Below are 17,058 nucleotides of genomic sequence, written 5' to 3'. Positions count from 1 at the left end.
AAACATTTATTAACTTATTAACTTATTAATGTTATCAGGTCTCTTATCTCTCTAACAATCGAAAGTTTAACTTGCATTTGAAGATAAGTAAACTCGAATTGATATTATCAAATCTACAAAATCCAGATAAGAACAAGGAACAAGCTAAGGCCAGCACCGACGTCAGTGTGGTACCACTTAGCACATTGTGAGGGGATTTACGGAGTGAAAGGGGGGAAATGAAAGAGGACCGAAGGCAAAAAAAGGGGGCTTAGGCTTTCCGTCGGTCAAGCATCCGGTAGCCGGCTCTATTCCCGTGAGGCATCTGCTCCCGAGACCGGCAAGCGTACCCGGTCACCGCTCACATGATATATGGAGTACGTTTGTACCTATGTTGTATACATATGTATACTTTTGTAGTTTGGCCTCTTTGGTATAATGTGATCGTCGGGGCCCGGAAGACCAAAAAAACCAAATTAGGAATCTGCACATGTCTCAACTGCGAGCCGCGCTGCGGCTGTATAAGGGAAGGATCATGTCGACTCCATCCTGCGCCCCGTTGGAAAATTTCTACGCTGTACGGAGTACTCCGGCAAACTTGGCATTACGAGCTCTATCCACCTGGGCACTCTAGGGGAGATCATCCTCTGCTTAAATTAGCGTATGAAGTGGCCCTGGAGCTGAAACGTCGATCATGATATGAAGTACTCCGTAGATAGGGTCCTAATACCAGTTTGGTTATGTAGTATGATCCACCCTTATCAATGACTTTTAATCACGCCCTCCAACCCTTGCCGGTTCCTGCGTAATTTTCCTCTCTGAAACTGATCTTCCTGATGTTCTAGAATGAGTCCGTGAAATGCACGATCCATGGGGTTACATTCCAGAAACAATGCCTCGGATAGCCCTAACGTGCATGTCCTAGGCTAAGACAAACAACGTAAGATTGACCCCAACAGATCGGACGTTATCAGTGGCAAAAAAAAAAAAATTATCGTGGCTAGTTGATTAGGCTGATAGGAAACACTGAGAGCCTGTTCTGGATTGATTCGGCTTCTTCTCTCTTCTTTCGCAGCACCGCTGAATTCATGATTCCTTTTTGGCAGCTCACCCCTCGCATATCCGGATGATGTTGAATCCGTGTAATTTTATCATATACCAATCACGACCGTCGCTCCAATACTCTACTATTTCATCAAGATAGCATTTTGGCAGCGCTGCTGGCGTGATTGTTGCAGTACAGGCAAGGGGTATACGATAATACAAAGACCCTCGGACATACACCGCTAAGCCAATTCAGTCTCAATGTTCGCCCACAAAGACAAAAACCTCGCCACGCAGAACCTAGGCACCCCCGAGGCTGGCCTATGAGAGAAGTTTAGGTTCACTGCGCAGGGTCTAGCTCGGAACCACCTGCACTCTAGAAACAACCCCCTCAGACTGTGAACTTCAGAGTTCAGAACTCAGCTTAAGGACAACACGCAGTCAACTGCAGTTCCCCTCACGCGAAAGCCGTGCACACCTTGCTCATGCTACATGGTGGCGTTCTGGGAGAAGAGAGACAGAGCAATGCGAATGTATACACTGCAGCGGCTGGGGAAAAGAGGAAGAGGAAGAGGAGGGAAGGGGAACAAACTACCCCCTAGCTACTCAGCAGCCCTGGCGAACAAGCAGCATCAGGAGACCGTATCTATGATCCCTGCACTATCTTCACGGACACCTACCCGGTGACCTTCATAGCACTAACTTGGGGAAAGAAGAAGAGGAAGGAAGAGGACCCAACCACTCCCTGGCTACTCCGCAGCCCTGGCGACCAACAGGACCAGGTGGCCATGTCTCTGATCCCAACACTTTCTTCCCAGACACCGACCCGATTATCCTATCAGTAAATGTCTCCACAGCTCGGCGATGTGCACGGAAGGGGCAGGAGCACGTACCAGGCGGGATGCCACTCCGAGGAAACAATTGCCTGAAACCAGACTCGGGCCAGGAAACCGTAGGCGTATCTTATAATATGATTGTGGTGAAGAGAAGAGCGGACCCGAAACCCAATTATTAATATTTATGCATAGCAAAATAAGAAGTATATGCAAGATATGGGAGATATCTATAATTTCACATCACATCAAACGGGGCCATGCCCCTGGAGGGGGCCGATAGACAATATCCCCCCTTGTCATTGGCACCGATAGGAAAATGGACACAGTCTGCCACTGTGAAACCTACTCAACAATCCGACCCATGGTATCCCTGCGCTCTGAAACCGGTCTCGATCCCGAATCCTCATCTGTGCTCAGATCCGCCTCGTCGTCTTCGTCCGTGCTATCGTCCGCACCATGCGCCATATCCCGTCCTACACTCGCGCTGGACATGAAATTCGGCAGACGTCTTCGCTCGAAATCCTGCGCATGGGCTGAGGCCACTATTGTGCCGACTCGGCTGATACCAACCGAGGGGCGGCGGTGGCGGGCGCGGAGACTGGACATGGAGGGGGTGCCGTGCTCGACGTCGCCGGGTGACATGAAAGGTGTTGAGGCGTGCTGCTGTTCTTGCAGTTGGACGTCTTCTGCTGACCCGTCGAGAGGGGGTGCAGCTGGTGAGGGGACATCGTAGGGGAGAGGGACATCACGGGAAGCTCGGAAGAGGAGGACGTTTGTGCAGTGCTCGTTTTCGACACGGAAGATGGACCAGATGCCGCGGCGGCAGACTTCTGAAAATGCGACCATGAAGCTGAGCAGGGCAGACTGCTGTATATTTCTGATAAATACTGCGTAGAAGATCCAGTTGAAACGGATGACCACGTCCAGCAGCATTGCGGCGTAGTATACCCATACGCGACGGAAGGCGAGGACTTCACGGAGCATTGGGTTCTTTGCGTATGGGTTACCCAAACTCCAGTCCATGATTAGGTCCCATACTGAGGTGTAGACGGCGTTCAGGAGGGCGAAGGTGATGAAAGAGGCTTGGAACCGCGTTTGGAGGTCGATGCGGTACATGCTGAGAGTGGCATAGTAGAGGACGCCAAATATGTACTTTCCCAAGTTCAGAAGATGGGGGAATGCGTTCTTCGTGTCCAGGTATCGGCGAATACACTGGAAAGCTCGCCAGACAGACGGAAGGCACTGGAAGAAGCCCAAGAGTCGAGAGTGGGAGGAGTTGCACTTAGGAGGGTAGTCCCAGTACGAGGCATATAGACAGAAAAAGAGTTCAATGTTCCCCATAGCATATGTCTGAGAACAATACATGTCGCCGAGGAAGAAATCACGAAACTCGACGGGGTAAATTCCAGCAAGCAAGAGGCGCCACTAAATCGGTCAGATGGGCGAATTGACAGTGATATGATGTTATATGAACTCACGTTGGAAAAAGCAAACCATTTGCGGCTCCTGTGGTAAAGAACACGGGCCGGCAAGAAAATGATAATGATCGTCAAGCCAATAAGGACGACAGGCCAGTAGATATACATGTGGTTGTACCATGAGAAATTGAGCCACATGAATAAGCCCATCAAGAAAAGGAAGAAGGAAGGGATCTATACTTGTTAGGATGAACCATCATAGCTAACACGAAATAGGACATACCTCCAGCAACTGACGCCACTCCAAGGTGTGTCTGCTATCATACTCGAAAACAAATGCATGATTGATCTTCGACTTTGTCCAGATCATACAATCCAAACAGAAGAGCAAAAAATGAAACACGATGAGGAAATACCCCCCATATATCTGCTCGATTGGTCAGTAAGGTCACATAATAAAAGAAAGGGCGAAAGACCTACCTGGAGGAGATAACTGGTCCGAACTTTTTCACCGTCCTCCGCCGAGCGGAGATTTGACCTAGCATCAACCAAGGCCTTGATGGAAAACAGAGTTCCACCCATCAACAAGAGACCGGAGCGGAAAGTATTCGGCGAGTAATCGCCAGATTTGTTGATTGTGTGACGGAGTTTGGAGACGGCGATTTTGCGATTGCCGCGCTCAAAGTAACGGGAATACAAGTCTTCGACCGCTACCATCAAACTCTCAATCACTTCACTCTGTACAAAGGACGCTTTGTTGACCTTTTCAGACATGTACCGGAGCGGTGGGCGGGCGTTGACCGCTTTGTCGTATTTCTTGTTGATCTTCCGGAAAGCTGTTCGGTTCAAATAAGCATATCCCTTGAGAAGCTCGACTCCGCGGTAAAACTCCTGCAACGCATGCTTGAGCTTGCGCTTAGCAGATCGATACGGCACTTCTTGACTTTGCGGATCCTGCCGCCGCATAAAGTCCCTCCGGTTGGCGATGAAATCCCGATCTTGGGGTTGCATGCCAGGAGTCGCCATCTGCGCGAGTGCTTCCGTGTTCTTGCCGAAGCGATTCTTTCCCGCTAATGTATCCTTGATTCGACCACCCTTGATTTTTGCGAATCCATTTGGCCGTTGCTGTGTATCCAAGTCATCAGATCTGGCGGCTTTCCTAGAAGCCAGGACCTCTTGGATGCGCTGGTCTCGCATAATGTGTAACTGCTGGCGAAGGACCTGCAGTTTTTCGGTGGCTTCTTGTTCTTTCATCACATAAAACGCATCGATCTTGTTCAACTCGCTGTCCAAAAACTCGAAGAACTCGTCCTGCCGTTTATCAACCTCGGCGCCAGCGCCAGAATCAAGCTGTGACCGCCTCCCGCCAGGCTCTCCCTCCGCCGTGAACACGCGACGCAGAAGCTGTGATGTCCGGTGGCCCGATGGAACCTTTGCCAAGGCGTCCCCAATCTGACTTTGATAACTAGTGCGTTGGTCCAATTGGGGCCTCTGGGCCGGCAGGGGTTCTGAAATAGGGTGAGAGGGTGAAATGTTCGCCATGCTACGGCGACCCATGACCGGGGAAGGTGTCCGGAGGTTTCTAGATTTGTCTGCAGTATCCTCGTGTGGCAGATATTCCTCATCTGGGTCAAGTGCCGGGTCCGGAAGTTCAAAGGAGGCTATGTCCGAACCTGCAGTATGGTGTTGTTGCGGCGGCGTTGCGAGTATGCTTCCATAACTACCAACATTCTCAGAGAACCGTGATCCTGGCGTGCGAAGCGGTTGTCGCTCGGTTTTGGGTACCGGCGTAGAGCGTGCTGTTGGTGGCGGGTTGCCTGCGCCTCGCTGTGGCGTCGATGGGTTATTGTATTCTCCTGCACCGAGCTCTTTGTCTGTATTGGAGGGGGTGAGAGAAAAGGGGGCTGCGCCGCGACCTTGCGGGGTGGAAGTGGGATGTCGATTGGACGAGACATGCGGACTGCGGTTTGCCTTTTGGAGGGCTCGAGTGATGGCTTTGACTTTCTTCTTGCCGGTCTAAACAATCACTCCAGGTAAGTACGGCTGTGATACATCAAATGTGCTGGCAACGACGAACCTTGTAGTCGAGATACTTTGCCCGCCACTCAGGAACAAGTTCCTGTTCTAGCTCTCTGCGGATTGAGTCAGCCACTGGAATGTCGCACAATGTCACGGGGAATACAAACTTGGCAAATTTCATCCTGACCAACTAACCACCGTCATTGCATACGGTTTTAGACCTGGGAGTGCCGGCTCTGATCCGATCATCAAATCTCACACAAGTGCGAGGAATCGAAAGCTTGAGCGAAAGGTCCGAAGCCTAGCGCCGCCACTCCTGAGAAGAGATAAGGGTGGACGAATAGTATCGGAAGAAAAACCTCGGAGAAAAATAAGTAGAAATTCCAAGCCGATATACCAAACTCGAGAATCTCCCCAGAAAATCTGCAACAGCGCAAACTCTGTAGCTGAACCTATACTTTTAGCACGTGTATGAGCTCATCAGCTTTTGGCGCCTGAACTGTTAGGCCGCAAGCCCACTATTGGTCAGCCTTGTACTCTGATTGGTTATTATTGGACCCTCAGACCCACAAGGCCAGATTCCTGACGATTGGAGAATCCAAGAACTGGGAATATCCTCACTTTCTTTCACACTCCAGGGCTTATTCGCTATTAAATCTCGCAACGGTCAATCAATTCCTATCCAGAACGAAAAAAAGGAAATATCCAAGTCGGACGCAATTCACGCGCGATTCACCCGACGACAAGTCTCCTATCTAAGATACGACCGCATTGGAATGTGGCCGGAATGCTATCGGCGGGTTCTCATGGTGATGACTGGTTCAAATAAAGCCCCGGCATCCCTGTTAAAGTTTGGAGCATATTTACTGTCGGACTGAGTGTGTCACGACATAGGTAGACGTACGTAGCCCTACGTATGTCTGTCGGAACTATGCCATGCAAGCTCATGCATCGTGCATACAAGCATACATACGACCTCGGGATGTGGATATCGATATCGGTCTTGTGTTACATTGGACGCCTTACTTCACCGCTCTTTCTAGGTACGAGGTTGAGATGTTCAAATTGTTTGATACATCATATCTTACTCTCTTACTACATACGATCACAGGGTCTTCATAAAACAAGTATCATCATTCATCCATTGCTATCGTGGAAACGAGTGGCTTAGTAGTTGCCACGCTCGTAACGCTCCTCGTACATGTGCTCGGCGTTCTTCTTGGCGTGGTGCTGGGCCTTCTCGCGGTCAAACCAGTCCATACCCTTGCTCTCGGCGAGCTTGTCGACCTCGCCGCCGACGATACCGGCGAGGAGCTCCTTGGCGAAGGCGTGGCTGACGGGCTTGCCTATGTGTTCAAATTCAAGTCAGAATACAGTCCAAGATAGAGTAGATTGAGAATGAAATGCGGTGTTTCACGTACCCTCCTTGCGCTGGTGGTCCTCATAGGCCTTCATGCCGGCAAAGGAAGCGGCACCGGCAGCGAACTCGTGAGAGAACTTGCCCTCGTGGTGCTGCTCACCGTTGTACACCTCCTGGTGTGCCTTCTCGGATTCGTCTAGCTTGGCGTTAGCATGGCTTTTCGCTTTGGTGACCAATGGAGGCGTGCTGGGATATCGCCGGCTATGCAGGTCGGGTCGGGCCCTAGTGCATGCAAGCAACTAAGGTCTAGATGTCTTATGAGGGAAAGTTGGACTTACTCCAGCCCCAAGCCATTGTGAATATGTATAGATAAAAAGGAGGGAAGTGAGAGATGGGTTGTAGAGTGATGGAAGAAAAGAAGAGTACAACGTAGTGGGGGATGAGGGGATCTTATACCCAGGGAAGAGGAGGAATACTCTAGAAGGGCTACGTAGTCTACGTTGTATTAATATTCGGGAGTAGCTTTCCCTCTGTTTCAGCTCGAGTTGCCCCACCATCCGATCTGCGATAATAGTGGCTGAGTTGGTTCCGACAACATATGTACGTTGTACGATGCTGATATGTCAGAGGATGGGAGCCAAAACGCCTCTCCAGCATACGAATCAAACACAACCACCAGAGTATTAGCCTGTGGCTGGTAAAGAGAGCAGATTCTCGCATTGTTGTTGTTATTGTCGGGTATCTCGGGCGACAAGGAGGCGACTTCATTGCTAGCTCCGGTGGAATCAACGGCATCACCGCATCGCTAGTCTACAACTTCATTGGAGGACCACCGGTAGTGACGGGTACAGAGGACTTTGTATCACAACCCCCGCCAGGAGTTGTTTTAGCGTTTACCAAATTCTAGTTGAACCACCTTTGGGGTCCCAGTACCGATGTTTGGTCCAGGGGTTGCCCTAAGGAACATTTTACGTGCATGTCCAACTATCCAACTCGACAACATACTAAGTAGCACCGTACTACACTGTGTATGCTGTACTAACCATGCTGTCCGCGGGGTACTTGCCAACACCTTAAACATACAGTACAATTTTCTACCCTTGCGCTCGGTGTTACGAGTACGTGTCCCGCCGATGTCCAATAGCGCGCCGATCTGATGGACCCAAAGCGGGTCATTTCAGCCCTACTCCGCTATGAATGGACAAATTAGAAGATGACACAGACGATATTAGCTCTATTGCAGGTCAATTACACGGTACTCATTACGCAGGTAGAAACTGATCACCCTGGTTTAGCCGAGCCAAGCCTGTCTCTAAGGCTTGTCGTCGCCTTATAAGTCTCGGCAACACTAGCCACGAGAAGAGTGGCGGTGAACATAGAATGTCGGGTATAACTTCCAAGATTGCAATTACTACTGCCTAATAAGCGGCAACTTGATAGAGGTTCTATTAAGAAGTGTGTTGTATTGATAAACTTCGAGTTCAATGTTTCTTTTAATAAAATACCGATGGGCTCACCCTAAACCAATTACGTACTAGACAATCGGACCTCAAGCCACACTTTGACTAAAATAGCACAACTCTTTTAATCCATTGAAGATCAGCTTAGATGCATAATTGTCATGATGTCAGTCGGCATAGGATTGCTTAGATCAATCCTGGGATATGTATAGAGATATACAATTGCTACGAGTGGGTATTAGCCGAGTTCCTCAGATGCAATGCAAAGTGTCGGGGCAATTACACTACATAAGTAGAACATGGTACATAAGGTGAAGGCAATAGCCGAGGTCATCAAAAAATTTGAACATCTCCATGATGCGAATGTTGATATTGATCAGCGCTAGGCAACTGCAATAATCACCTACTCCGAACCTGAGCTCGTCTCCCAATTAACGTGAGACCCTAGCTCCGTAAATACATCGTTGAGCATTATAGAAGACTTGGCATTATACATTGTCCGGAGTACTCCGTACCGTGTGTCCCTATGACTACGTACTTTGTAGTAACAACCCCTTGGGGCTGAGCTCTACGCCACATCTACTGACACAGCCACACTTTGCGCTATTCTCCGAGCTCCAAGCTCCAAGCCCCGCAAGCTGCAGCTGAACTCAGCTCAGCTCAACTGGACACTACCCTACTCAATTCAGAATGCCCACCAAAACCCCCACCCCATCCGACTTCCCGGCTGAACTCACCGTCACCGTCACACCCGCACCCCCCTCCCCCTCCCAGTCCGCACCCCCAGCCCCAAACATCCTCCTCCTACTCCACGGTCTCGGCGACACAGCTGCCTCATTCACAAAATTCGCTGAAGCCATCCGTCTCCCCGAAACAACCGTCGTCACAGTCCAAGGCACAGCCCCACTCCCCTTCGACCTGGGCGGCTTCCACTGGGGCGACGATGTCTCCTTCGACTCCGCGACCGGCGCATTAGACATGGACGCCGGCCTGACGCGTAGCACAAAAATCCTCGTGTCAGATGTCGTGCGTGGCGCGCTCGTGCAGAAATGCGGGTACGCGCTGCGCGAGATTATGGTGCTGGGCTTCGGGCAGGGCGGGATGGCTGCGCTGGCTATTGCGCGGGAAATCGGGCTGAAGGGAAATGGTAATGCCGATAGTGGTGAGGTCGGTGCTCTTTCTGGGGTTATCTCTATCGGGGCGCCGTATCCTTTGTCTGGATCTAGGGTTGGGGATAAGAATCGGTCGCCGGTGCTGCTGGTTGCCGGGAGAGATTCGGTGGCTGTTTCAGATGAGGCGGTGCGTAGGACGAAGCAGGTTTTTGAGTTTGTTGAGGTGAGCCGGTATGCTAGGAAGGGGGATGGGATGCCGTCGAATCGTGAAGAGATGTTGCCTGTTATGCAGTTCTTTGCGCGCAGGCTAAGGAGTAGGCAAGGTGTTCCTGAGGGGAGTGTGGAGATTAGTTGAACATACAGAATTGCATGTATAAAATTGAAGATTAGTTCACGATTTGGATTTGCTGTGTTGGATATCTGGGGGTGAGACATGGGGTGAGACATGGGGCGTAGGAGAGCTAGAGCACGTAATTGGCGTGTCCTGGGACCTTGGAAAAGAAAATGAATATCCGATAACCTCAATTATGGTAGTGAATTAGACATATCAACTTTGAGTGAGATCTGTCGACATTTTCAGTATATGTGTAGTCCAAACTAGTGGCATATTCGACCTGTCAAAGAGGGGTTATCGCGCCAATCGACAACGCACAATTGGTCGGATTCACACATTCGTCAATTTCGATCGCGTCCAAGTCATCTGATCTCAATACGCTTTAGTATAGGTTCATTGCCCAAACTATGATACCACATCTCACAAGAAATTATTCCCAGGGGAACTTTTGATACAGAAAACTACCCACAAGAAGGTACATAACCATCACATTCCTCCAAGACTGCATAATGTATGAAATTCAGACTGACCGCATAGTATAAAATGGCCTACAACCTCTCAATAGAAGTCTTCGGACCTGGCGATAGCCCCACACATCGATCCCACTGGGGGTTCATGATCAACAAACCCGGGAATCTGGAATTCGGCGATCTCCTCCAAGTCGAGATCATCGATTCAGACAGGTTATGGTACGGATTCGCGCCTCGGTACGCCACAAAGATCGTCGACAAGGCGGCTGTGGGCATGTGCAAGATTGCCGATCTGACTTCTCAACAACGACACGACGCGATCAAGGTTATTGAAAAGGAGCCTGCTCCTAAAAATTCAATTGGACGGTGCCAGGATTGGACTTTTGAAGCTTTGCTGGCTTTGGAGATTGATGAACTCGTTCCTTCTGGTACGTCTGCGTTCTGGAAGGGGATGATTGGTAGACCGGCGCGAGAAGTTGCGGCAGCTTGTGGGACGCAGTGGACTGCTTTTGCTTGATACATACATTATGTGTTATGTGTTATGTTTTGATGACTTAGATGAGGGTATAGCATGAGAACAGTTGGAATGTCGGTGAAGAGAAAATGATAGTATCTGTAGCAAATCGCCTCGTACATCTAATAAACTCTTTATAATCTAGATTGCAAGGCCATTTTAGTGCATCAAATGAGAGAAAATCGGATCAATTGATTCCAAATTATGTTATACACTATAAACCAGAATGAATTCAGCAGCACGTATCTACAAGTTCAGCATACTTCGTAAACTCTTCATCTGCCTGGAACATCTCCAACTCCTCCGGATGCGTACCAAAGGCAAGCTCTATCCCCCCGTCTTCCCTGATAGGGAAAATAACGAGGAATCGGAATCGCCCATTTCCACGCTCAAGCTGTGGTCTTAAAGACTCGGGCAACCCTCCATTAGCAAATAAGGCATTTCCAAAACAAACCTCATTGGCGGGGAATAGCATCATGTTGGAAATCATAGCATTCATATGTTCAAGACCCATATTCGCCGTCGAAAATCGACCATGGTCGGGCAGTGACTGCAGAATTGAAAACGCGTCGTGGACGACTGAAGGGGTGATGCGCGCGGCTGATTGGCGGAGGAGATAAGCGACACGGCCAATGCTCGTCTCATTGGAGCACAGTGTCTCGATCGGCATAGTTGATCGATTGAGAATAAGTAAACTGCCCATATATGTCGAGGGCAATAGTGAAGAGAAGTATGGACGGCCATCCGTGGGTAGCTCAAGAATAGACACCTCGTCTGGCCTGAACGTCTGCTTACGGATCTCCTTGGCTACCCTGTATCGTACTCTAATAGCAGCTCGCCACAGGAAGGCTTGCACAATGTCACTGATCGATTTGATTACCCCCTTCGCTTCGGGGTCAGAAATGACATGTTGCCTCATCTTCTCAAGCTTGTCCGGCTTAATCAGGAAGAGGGTCGTTTTAAGACACCGCTCAGCCCGGGGAAGTGGCCAAACATCATGCAACTTGAAATCAGGCGCAGGAGGTAATGCATGGTCCTTGAGATCAACGAGGGTTTCTTTGCTTTTGTTGTTGTCAGGTGGGAAGAAGGGCAAGAAACCCCATGTGCCAGGATCAATCTCTTCGACTGGTCGAGCCCATCCTTCTTGCTCGTGAATAATCTCTGGCAAGGCGTGATTGAAGCTCTCAGGGTTATACCAGTTGCAAGTTGCCGTGTGATCACCTTGTAAATATCTGCAGTTTTCCGCCCAGGCCTTGAGGATGACCATGGCTCCGACACCGTCGAGGCAGCAGTGGTTCAGATCAACTGCAACTACGCAGCCACCAGAAACGAAGTTTACTTGACCTGAGAAAATGTCTGCTGGGAATTTGGGGAAGGGATCGTCTCGCAGGACGAGGCCGTCCTTGAACGCAGACGGTGGGAACCCCGCTTCCCGTAACTTCTCAAAGGATGGAAGAACTTCTGAGAGATCCTTGTACAGGAGGCGGTCTCGTGCAGAAGCCGCCATGGACAGTGGCGGAATTGTCACGCAGAGGTCTCCTTTGCTGTAGCCAATTTCTTGCTCGGAGCAGTGCATCATCTTGCCACTGAGAGCTGGTATCATATCGAATGTGCGATTGAGTCCTTCCTGAAGATTGGCAAAGACTTGCTCAAATGATGTTTCCTCATGGATAGAGAAGTAAAGTACAATTCCCATCCCGTGGTTAGGGTTGACATAGTCGAAGGCGTTCAAGCGGAATGATTGCCGCGCCCTGTGCTGGGCGATCATATCATTTAACTCAGAGGTATCATCCCGGATTTGATCCAGAGGAATATCATCTTTAACACTCTGTGCTTCATCCATCAGGTTGGAGACCGTGGTGGCAAGGCTCGCAATAGTTGGATTAGCGTAAACGTGTCGAGGAGCGATTTTATCACCCAAACCCGAAGCTACTCGAAGTGCTTTGACAGCTGCAAAGACGCCTAGAGAGTCAAGCCCAAATACAAACAAATCCGCATTAGGCGGGGTGTCCTGGGGTTCGGAAAGTAAAGGGCCGACGATCGTGCGGATGGAGTCCTCGATCGAACTGATAGAGCTCAGATCCAGACTAATAGCGCTATCGATTTCATCACTGCGTGAACTGTAGAAACGCTCGATGTAGTCGGAATACAACGCCAATGTGGCTGATCGTTTGACTGTTCCCTTGTCTGTCCGTAGGAAGGGCATGTCGGGTTGTGCGAAAGTGACGAAATCTCTCAGTAACTGGTTCTTGTGTCTCGACATGGCATTGGCCGTCTGGATCGTTTGCCAAATACTGTCAATGAGATCAGCCGTTTTATTCGACGGGTCCTTCAGTTCGATGAGTAGGGCCGCTTGAGGCTTTCCAGTTCCAAAAATAAGGCATCCAGTAATGGCAGGGTGTGTGGTGATAAATGCCTCCGTCTCAAGCGGCGATATCTTGTACCCATTCGACAAAACCACAAGATCATCACTTCTTCCCTTGAAGGCCCACAGGTTGGGCTTGGTAGGGTGCTTCATGTATAGGTCCTTGAAGTTGATGGAATCTTTATCTGGAAACGTGTGGAAGATACCCTGGAAGAGAGGCCAATGTTGATTGCGATGCACCCAGTGCTCATAGGTATCCGCTTCGAGCTCTTTGAACTGGAAGCCAGAGTATGGATGGAAGCAGAACCAGAACCAGTCTTCTCGCTCTGTCTTCAGATTCCCAATAAAGAGACCTTCTGTCGTACCAGTCAAGTTGAGCACCCTGACAACCTCATTCACCTTGCCAGCACTGACAGGACTAACGGGACCTCCAGATGCACAGATGAATTTGCTCGACTGAAGTTTTGCTAAAACTTCGGGGGTTTCACCCAGTTCATCAACAAGGGATGGGACCATACTCCATATGGCAATCTTAGCTTTCACGGCTAATATTTCCACAAGATTAAGGTTTGGCAAAACACCAACTGGCCCCAGGACACAATGGAGATTGAACAGTGCAGGCATCAAAATATCCATGATAATTCCAGCACCCTTTTGGTATTTCAAGTCAGCGAAGGAATCTTCCACGCCATATCGAACCCCGAAAGATAGAGCGAAAGGATGAGATTACTCACGTGGCTCATTGGAAATGATGAGTATATCTTGTCCCCCTCATCCCAGCCTGAAGTCCAAGGAACCAAATCGGCATTTTCACCCACGGGTGGGAGCAGTCTTACTGCATCCATGGTGCCAATCAGCCCGTGGGACCAGGGAATGGGCTTAGGTAGTCCAGTGCTTCCAGATGTATGCAAGAAGCAGAATGGATCATTTTTGGCCTCTTCAAAAGTTTTGGTATACGGGAAGGCTTCGGTAGACTCGTTATCAAGTAGCTCGTGGAGCAGAGGAAGTTGCAAAGACGTCATAGGTCGGTTCTGAAGAACGTCTTTGACTAAAGGGATCGGAGAAGCGTCGACCGCGTTGACCCAGATATTGCAGTTTGTTGCCGTGAGAACTGCGAGAACTCCGTCCGTGTTGTTTTTGGGCGACAAGAACAAAGCCTACCAGGAAGAGTAAGAAGTTAGAGGTGGCGATTTTAGATAATACATCGTAGTCGTTATGGAACATACCGCGTAGCCTGCCTTGACGCATGCATATGTCAGCAGAATATGTCGGAGATCGTCTAAATCAACCGGTCGAGTTAGTGAACCGAATTCGAGACTTTACATATCGGCTAAACGTACGCGGTCCAATATAAGCCACAGGTTGAATTGAGTCGGGGATGCCAACTTGATCACGAAGCCACCAAGCAGTCTTGTCAACTGCTCTAGTAAACTGTCGAGCGGAGACAGGGTTGAGTTTGAGTAGCCCGTCCGATAGTGATGCAAGAGAGAAGATGGTCCGCTCAGAGTCGACAGAAGCAAGACTATCCATTATCTGAGGGATCAGCCTCCTACCGTATGGCGTTGATACTGTGGGCTTTGTCTCTGGCTGTAGTGGTGCAAGGTCAGACGCCTCATTGAACGTGATACGTAGACCAGATTGCGCAGGCGAGATCTTTTGCACTGATTGCATATCCGGTGTGGTGGACCTGCTTCCTGGTGATTTTCCCTCAGACGAAGAGACGGAAACCTGGCTAGAGGATGATGAAGATGGCGATCCATTATTCAATGTACCGTTGACATACGCATTGACATCGATGGACTTGGCCGACTGAAGGTAGCTCGCTGTCGCCTCGTTGATAGCGATATGGTCGCCATGGTGCAGCTTTTCTTGATAGTGACTGGGTTTTCCTTTGACATGGACAAGTTCCAAGCGGGTATCTTTGCTGAACTCGCCCATAGGCGCACTAACCCACACTCCATCTGCTAATTCAGCAACACAGCAGTGCCATGGAGTAGTAAAGCCTGTCTTGGTGTTTAACAAGCTGATGGGTAGCTTGGTACCGCAAATTGATTCGTGGATTGAAAGTCGCAGATGGTTGGGGAAGGCGTCCTTGATCGCTCCTGTAAACGCCTATCACCCGAGATCAGTATAACAAACTAGTGTGTCTATGGGGAATATTCTCTTCTTACATATCCTCTTGTCAGCATCTGCTTGGCCACATACTTGCAATCTCGTTTGTAACTGTGGGCTGAGCGATTCTTCCCCCGAGGAAAAATGTACTGAAGATCAGACTCCAAAAATCGCTTATATCCCAGATATGTCAACTTGATATCTGGATTGGTGGCAATTTCATGGTCAATGTTGAGGTTAGGATTGCCATATTTATTCAAAAGCAAGCGACGGAAGGTGGTACAGTTGGCCACATAGATAATCTCACTCATTTTCTCCGGCAGAGGAAACTCAAGAAGGTCTCGAATCCTTGAGAACGAAATATTGTCGAAACCGTTCTTGACAGCCATCTCGCGTAAGGCTTCGCCATACTTCCAGGTTTCTTGGTCGGGGATACACAACAAGTCTGGAATCACGGACCACAAACACGTTAGTGACCATTCAAATCGGGTCGCACTATTGGTGAATTCGCCCACGTACCATTATAGGTAATGCCATCCGAGATAATGACAATATCAGCACCCGGAGGGTAGATATCCTGAACACGCTTGCACAGGGTATTTAATCGCTCTAGAGCGAGCTCCTCTGCTTTGTCTGGCAAGCTGCCGAGCACCTTGTACACTTTGTTCGCGGACTTGAAAGGGAAAGCAGGTAGACAAGCTTGCACACGCGCACCTTCAGAGACAAATCGGCCAATGACAGAAAGAAAGCCATCTCCATAGCCCTCAAGGCGATCTTCTGAATAATTGAACTTGTTGAGAGCATACTCCAGAAAGATATCCAAGATGAGCCGCGAGATCTCTTTGACGTGACTAGTAGACTGCAGGGAGCTGGCAAAAGGACTGTTATCTGATTTAACAGTTGAAGAGATTGGCATCATGTTGGATTCAGGAGGGCGAGTGTCCAGCGACGGCATATTGATTTCAATATAGCAAGGTCACTTCGGGACTATATCTCCGCTAGATTACCGAAAAAGGCACGAAATATGGGGAAATGCACCAGAGACGTACGAGTGAACTCAAGTGACGATAAACGACAGCAACAATCATTTCCTTGGTAGGTGGAAGGCAATATCATTTATTGTGATCCGAGTGCGACATAGTTCGGACTCCACATCTACAGCTAGGACTCGGTTCGGCCAACAGGAACCTCACCGAGGAATAGTTGTATTCCATCCGAAAATCACATTTTCAAGTGTTCGATATGACGTGTTAAGATTTGTTAATGAGCTTCTGAGTCTGTGAGTGGTTGATAGTGTCGATCTCTGGCGAGGCTAAATCGAATGCGATCTAGTTTCACCGGGAACATCCACTTAGCGCTGAAATAGTAAACTAACTTGAGACTCATCACTTCAACTGGGTGGGAAAAATTAAGAAGTTACATCGACCTAGCTCGTATCTAGTGTGGGTGTGTGGAGTTGAATTAGTCATATTAAAGGTGAAGTTAGTTAGGTGGATACAGACAGATATATAAATGATTATTGCGGGTACCTACCCCACATGTGGACCGTGTTTTCCGCGCTCAATATACGAAGTATAAGTTGAGTGAGTTGATTACGAGCAAATTCCAGAAGATACCCACCTTGGCATGTGCAGTTCCTTGTAAAAAAAAAGCCCGTCAGCAATCCTTTGGATCGAGCTGAGACTTAAGGTGAGTGAGTTGGTTACGAGCAAATCCTAGAAGATCACCACCTTGGTACGAGTAGTTCCTTGTAAAAAAAAAGCAAAAAGCCCGTACGCAATCCTTTGGATCGAGCTGAGACTAAGATGAGTGAGTTGGTTACGAGCAAATCCTAGAAGATCACCACCTTGGCATGATCAGTTCCTTGTAAAAAAAAAAGGCCCGTGAACAATCCTTTGGATCGAGCTGAGACTGAAATGAGTGATGAGTGGTCTAGAAGTGACAAAGCTCTAGCCTCCCACCCACGAGCGCAAATTTGAGGTAATTATAATATTTTATTCTTCTCTTGGACCTTTTCATGTGAAAGGGGCACATC

General features: G+C 49.0%; 5 protein-coding genes across 5 annotated transcripts; 2 read left to right on the top strand and 3 right to left on the bottom strand.

Annotated features, from left to right (window-relative positions):
- Positions 1–2,201: 2,201 nt before the first annotated feature.
- Positions 2,202–5,545, bottom strand: N7537_005542 (SPX and EXS domain-containing protein; the record flags this gene model as incomplete). The annotated part of the gene is made up of 6 exons (XM_056896599.1): positions 2,202–3,284; positions 3,338–3,511; positions 3,561–3,704; positions 3,758–5,293; positions 5,355–5,409; positions 5,508–5,545. 6 exons carry the CDS (start codon positions 5,543–5,545, stop codon positions 2,202–2,204), a joined length of 3,030 nt encoding a protein of 1,009 aa, XP_056752384.1.
- Positions 5,546–6,463: 918 nt separating this feature from the next.
- Positions 6,464–7,010, bottom strand: N7537_005541 (DUF3759 domain-containing protein; the record flags this gene model as incomplete). The annotated part of the gene is made up of 3 exons (XM_056896598.1): positions 6,464–6,642; positions 6,718–6,852; positions 6,995–7,010. The coding sequence occupies 3 exons, from the start codon at positions 7,008–7,010 to the stop codon at positions 6,464–6,466; spliced, it is 330 nt and encodes a 109-aa protein (XP_056752383.1).
- Positions 7,011–8,806: 1,796 nt separating this feature from the next.
- On the top strand, positions 8,807–9,583 carry N7537_005540 (alpha/beta hydrolase; the record flags this gene model as incomplete). The annotated part of the gene is made up of 1 exon (XM_056896597.1): positions 8,807–9,583. One exon carries the CDS (start codon positions 8,807–8,809, stop codon positions 9,581–9,583), a length of 777 nt encoding a protein of 258 aa, XP_056752382.1.
- Positions 9,584–10,105: 522 nt separating this feature from the next.
- N7537_005539 (uncharacterized protein) lies at positions 10,106–10,549 on the top strand (the record flags this gene model as incomplete). Its single annotated transcript, XM_056896596.1, has 1 exon — positions 10,106–10,549. One exon carries the CDS (start codon positions 10,106–10,108, stop codon positions 10,547–10,549), a length of 444 nt encoding a protein of 147 aa, XP_056752381.1.
- Positions 10,550–10,778: 229 nt separating this feature from the next.
- On the bottom strand, positions 10,779–15,978 carry N7537_005538 (transferase family protein; the record flags this gene model as incomplete). Its single annotated transcript, XM_056896595.1, has 6 exons — positions 10,779–13,562; positions 13,646–14,068; positions 14,138–14,190; positions 14,252–15,023; positions 15,083–15,468; positions 15,543–15,978. The coding sequence occupies 6 exons, from the start codon at positions 15,976–15,978 to the stop codon at positions 10,779–10,781; spliced, it is 4,854 nt and encodes a 1,617-aa protein (XP_056752380.1).
- Positions 15,979–17,058: the final 1,080 nt, after the last annotated feature.

The sequence above is a fragment of the Penicillium hordei genome (genome assembly GCF_028827395.1).
Source record: "Penicillium hordei strain IBT 12815 chromosome Unknown utg000003l_segment0_segment0, whole genome shotgun sequence".
NCBI lineage: Eukaryota > Fungi > Ascomycota > Eurotiomycetes > Eurotiales > Aspergillaceae > Penicillium > Penicillium hordei.
Note: the sequence above shows the minus strand (reverse complement) of the source record. Positions and strands in the feature narration are given on the sequence as shown.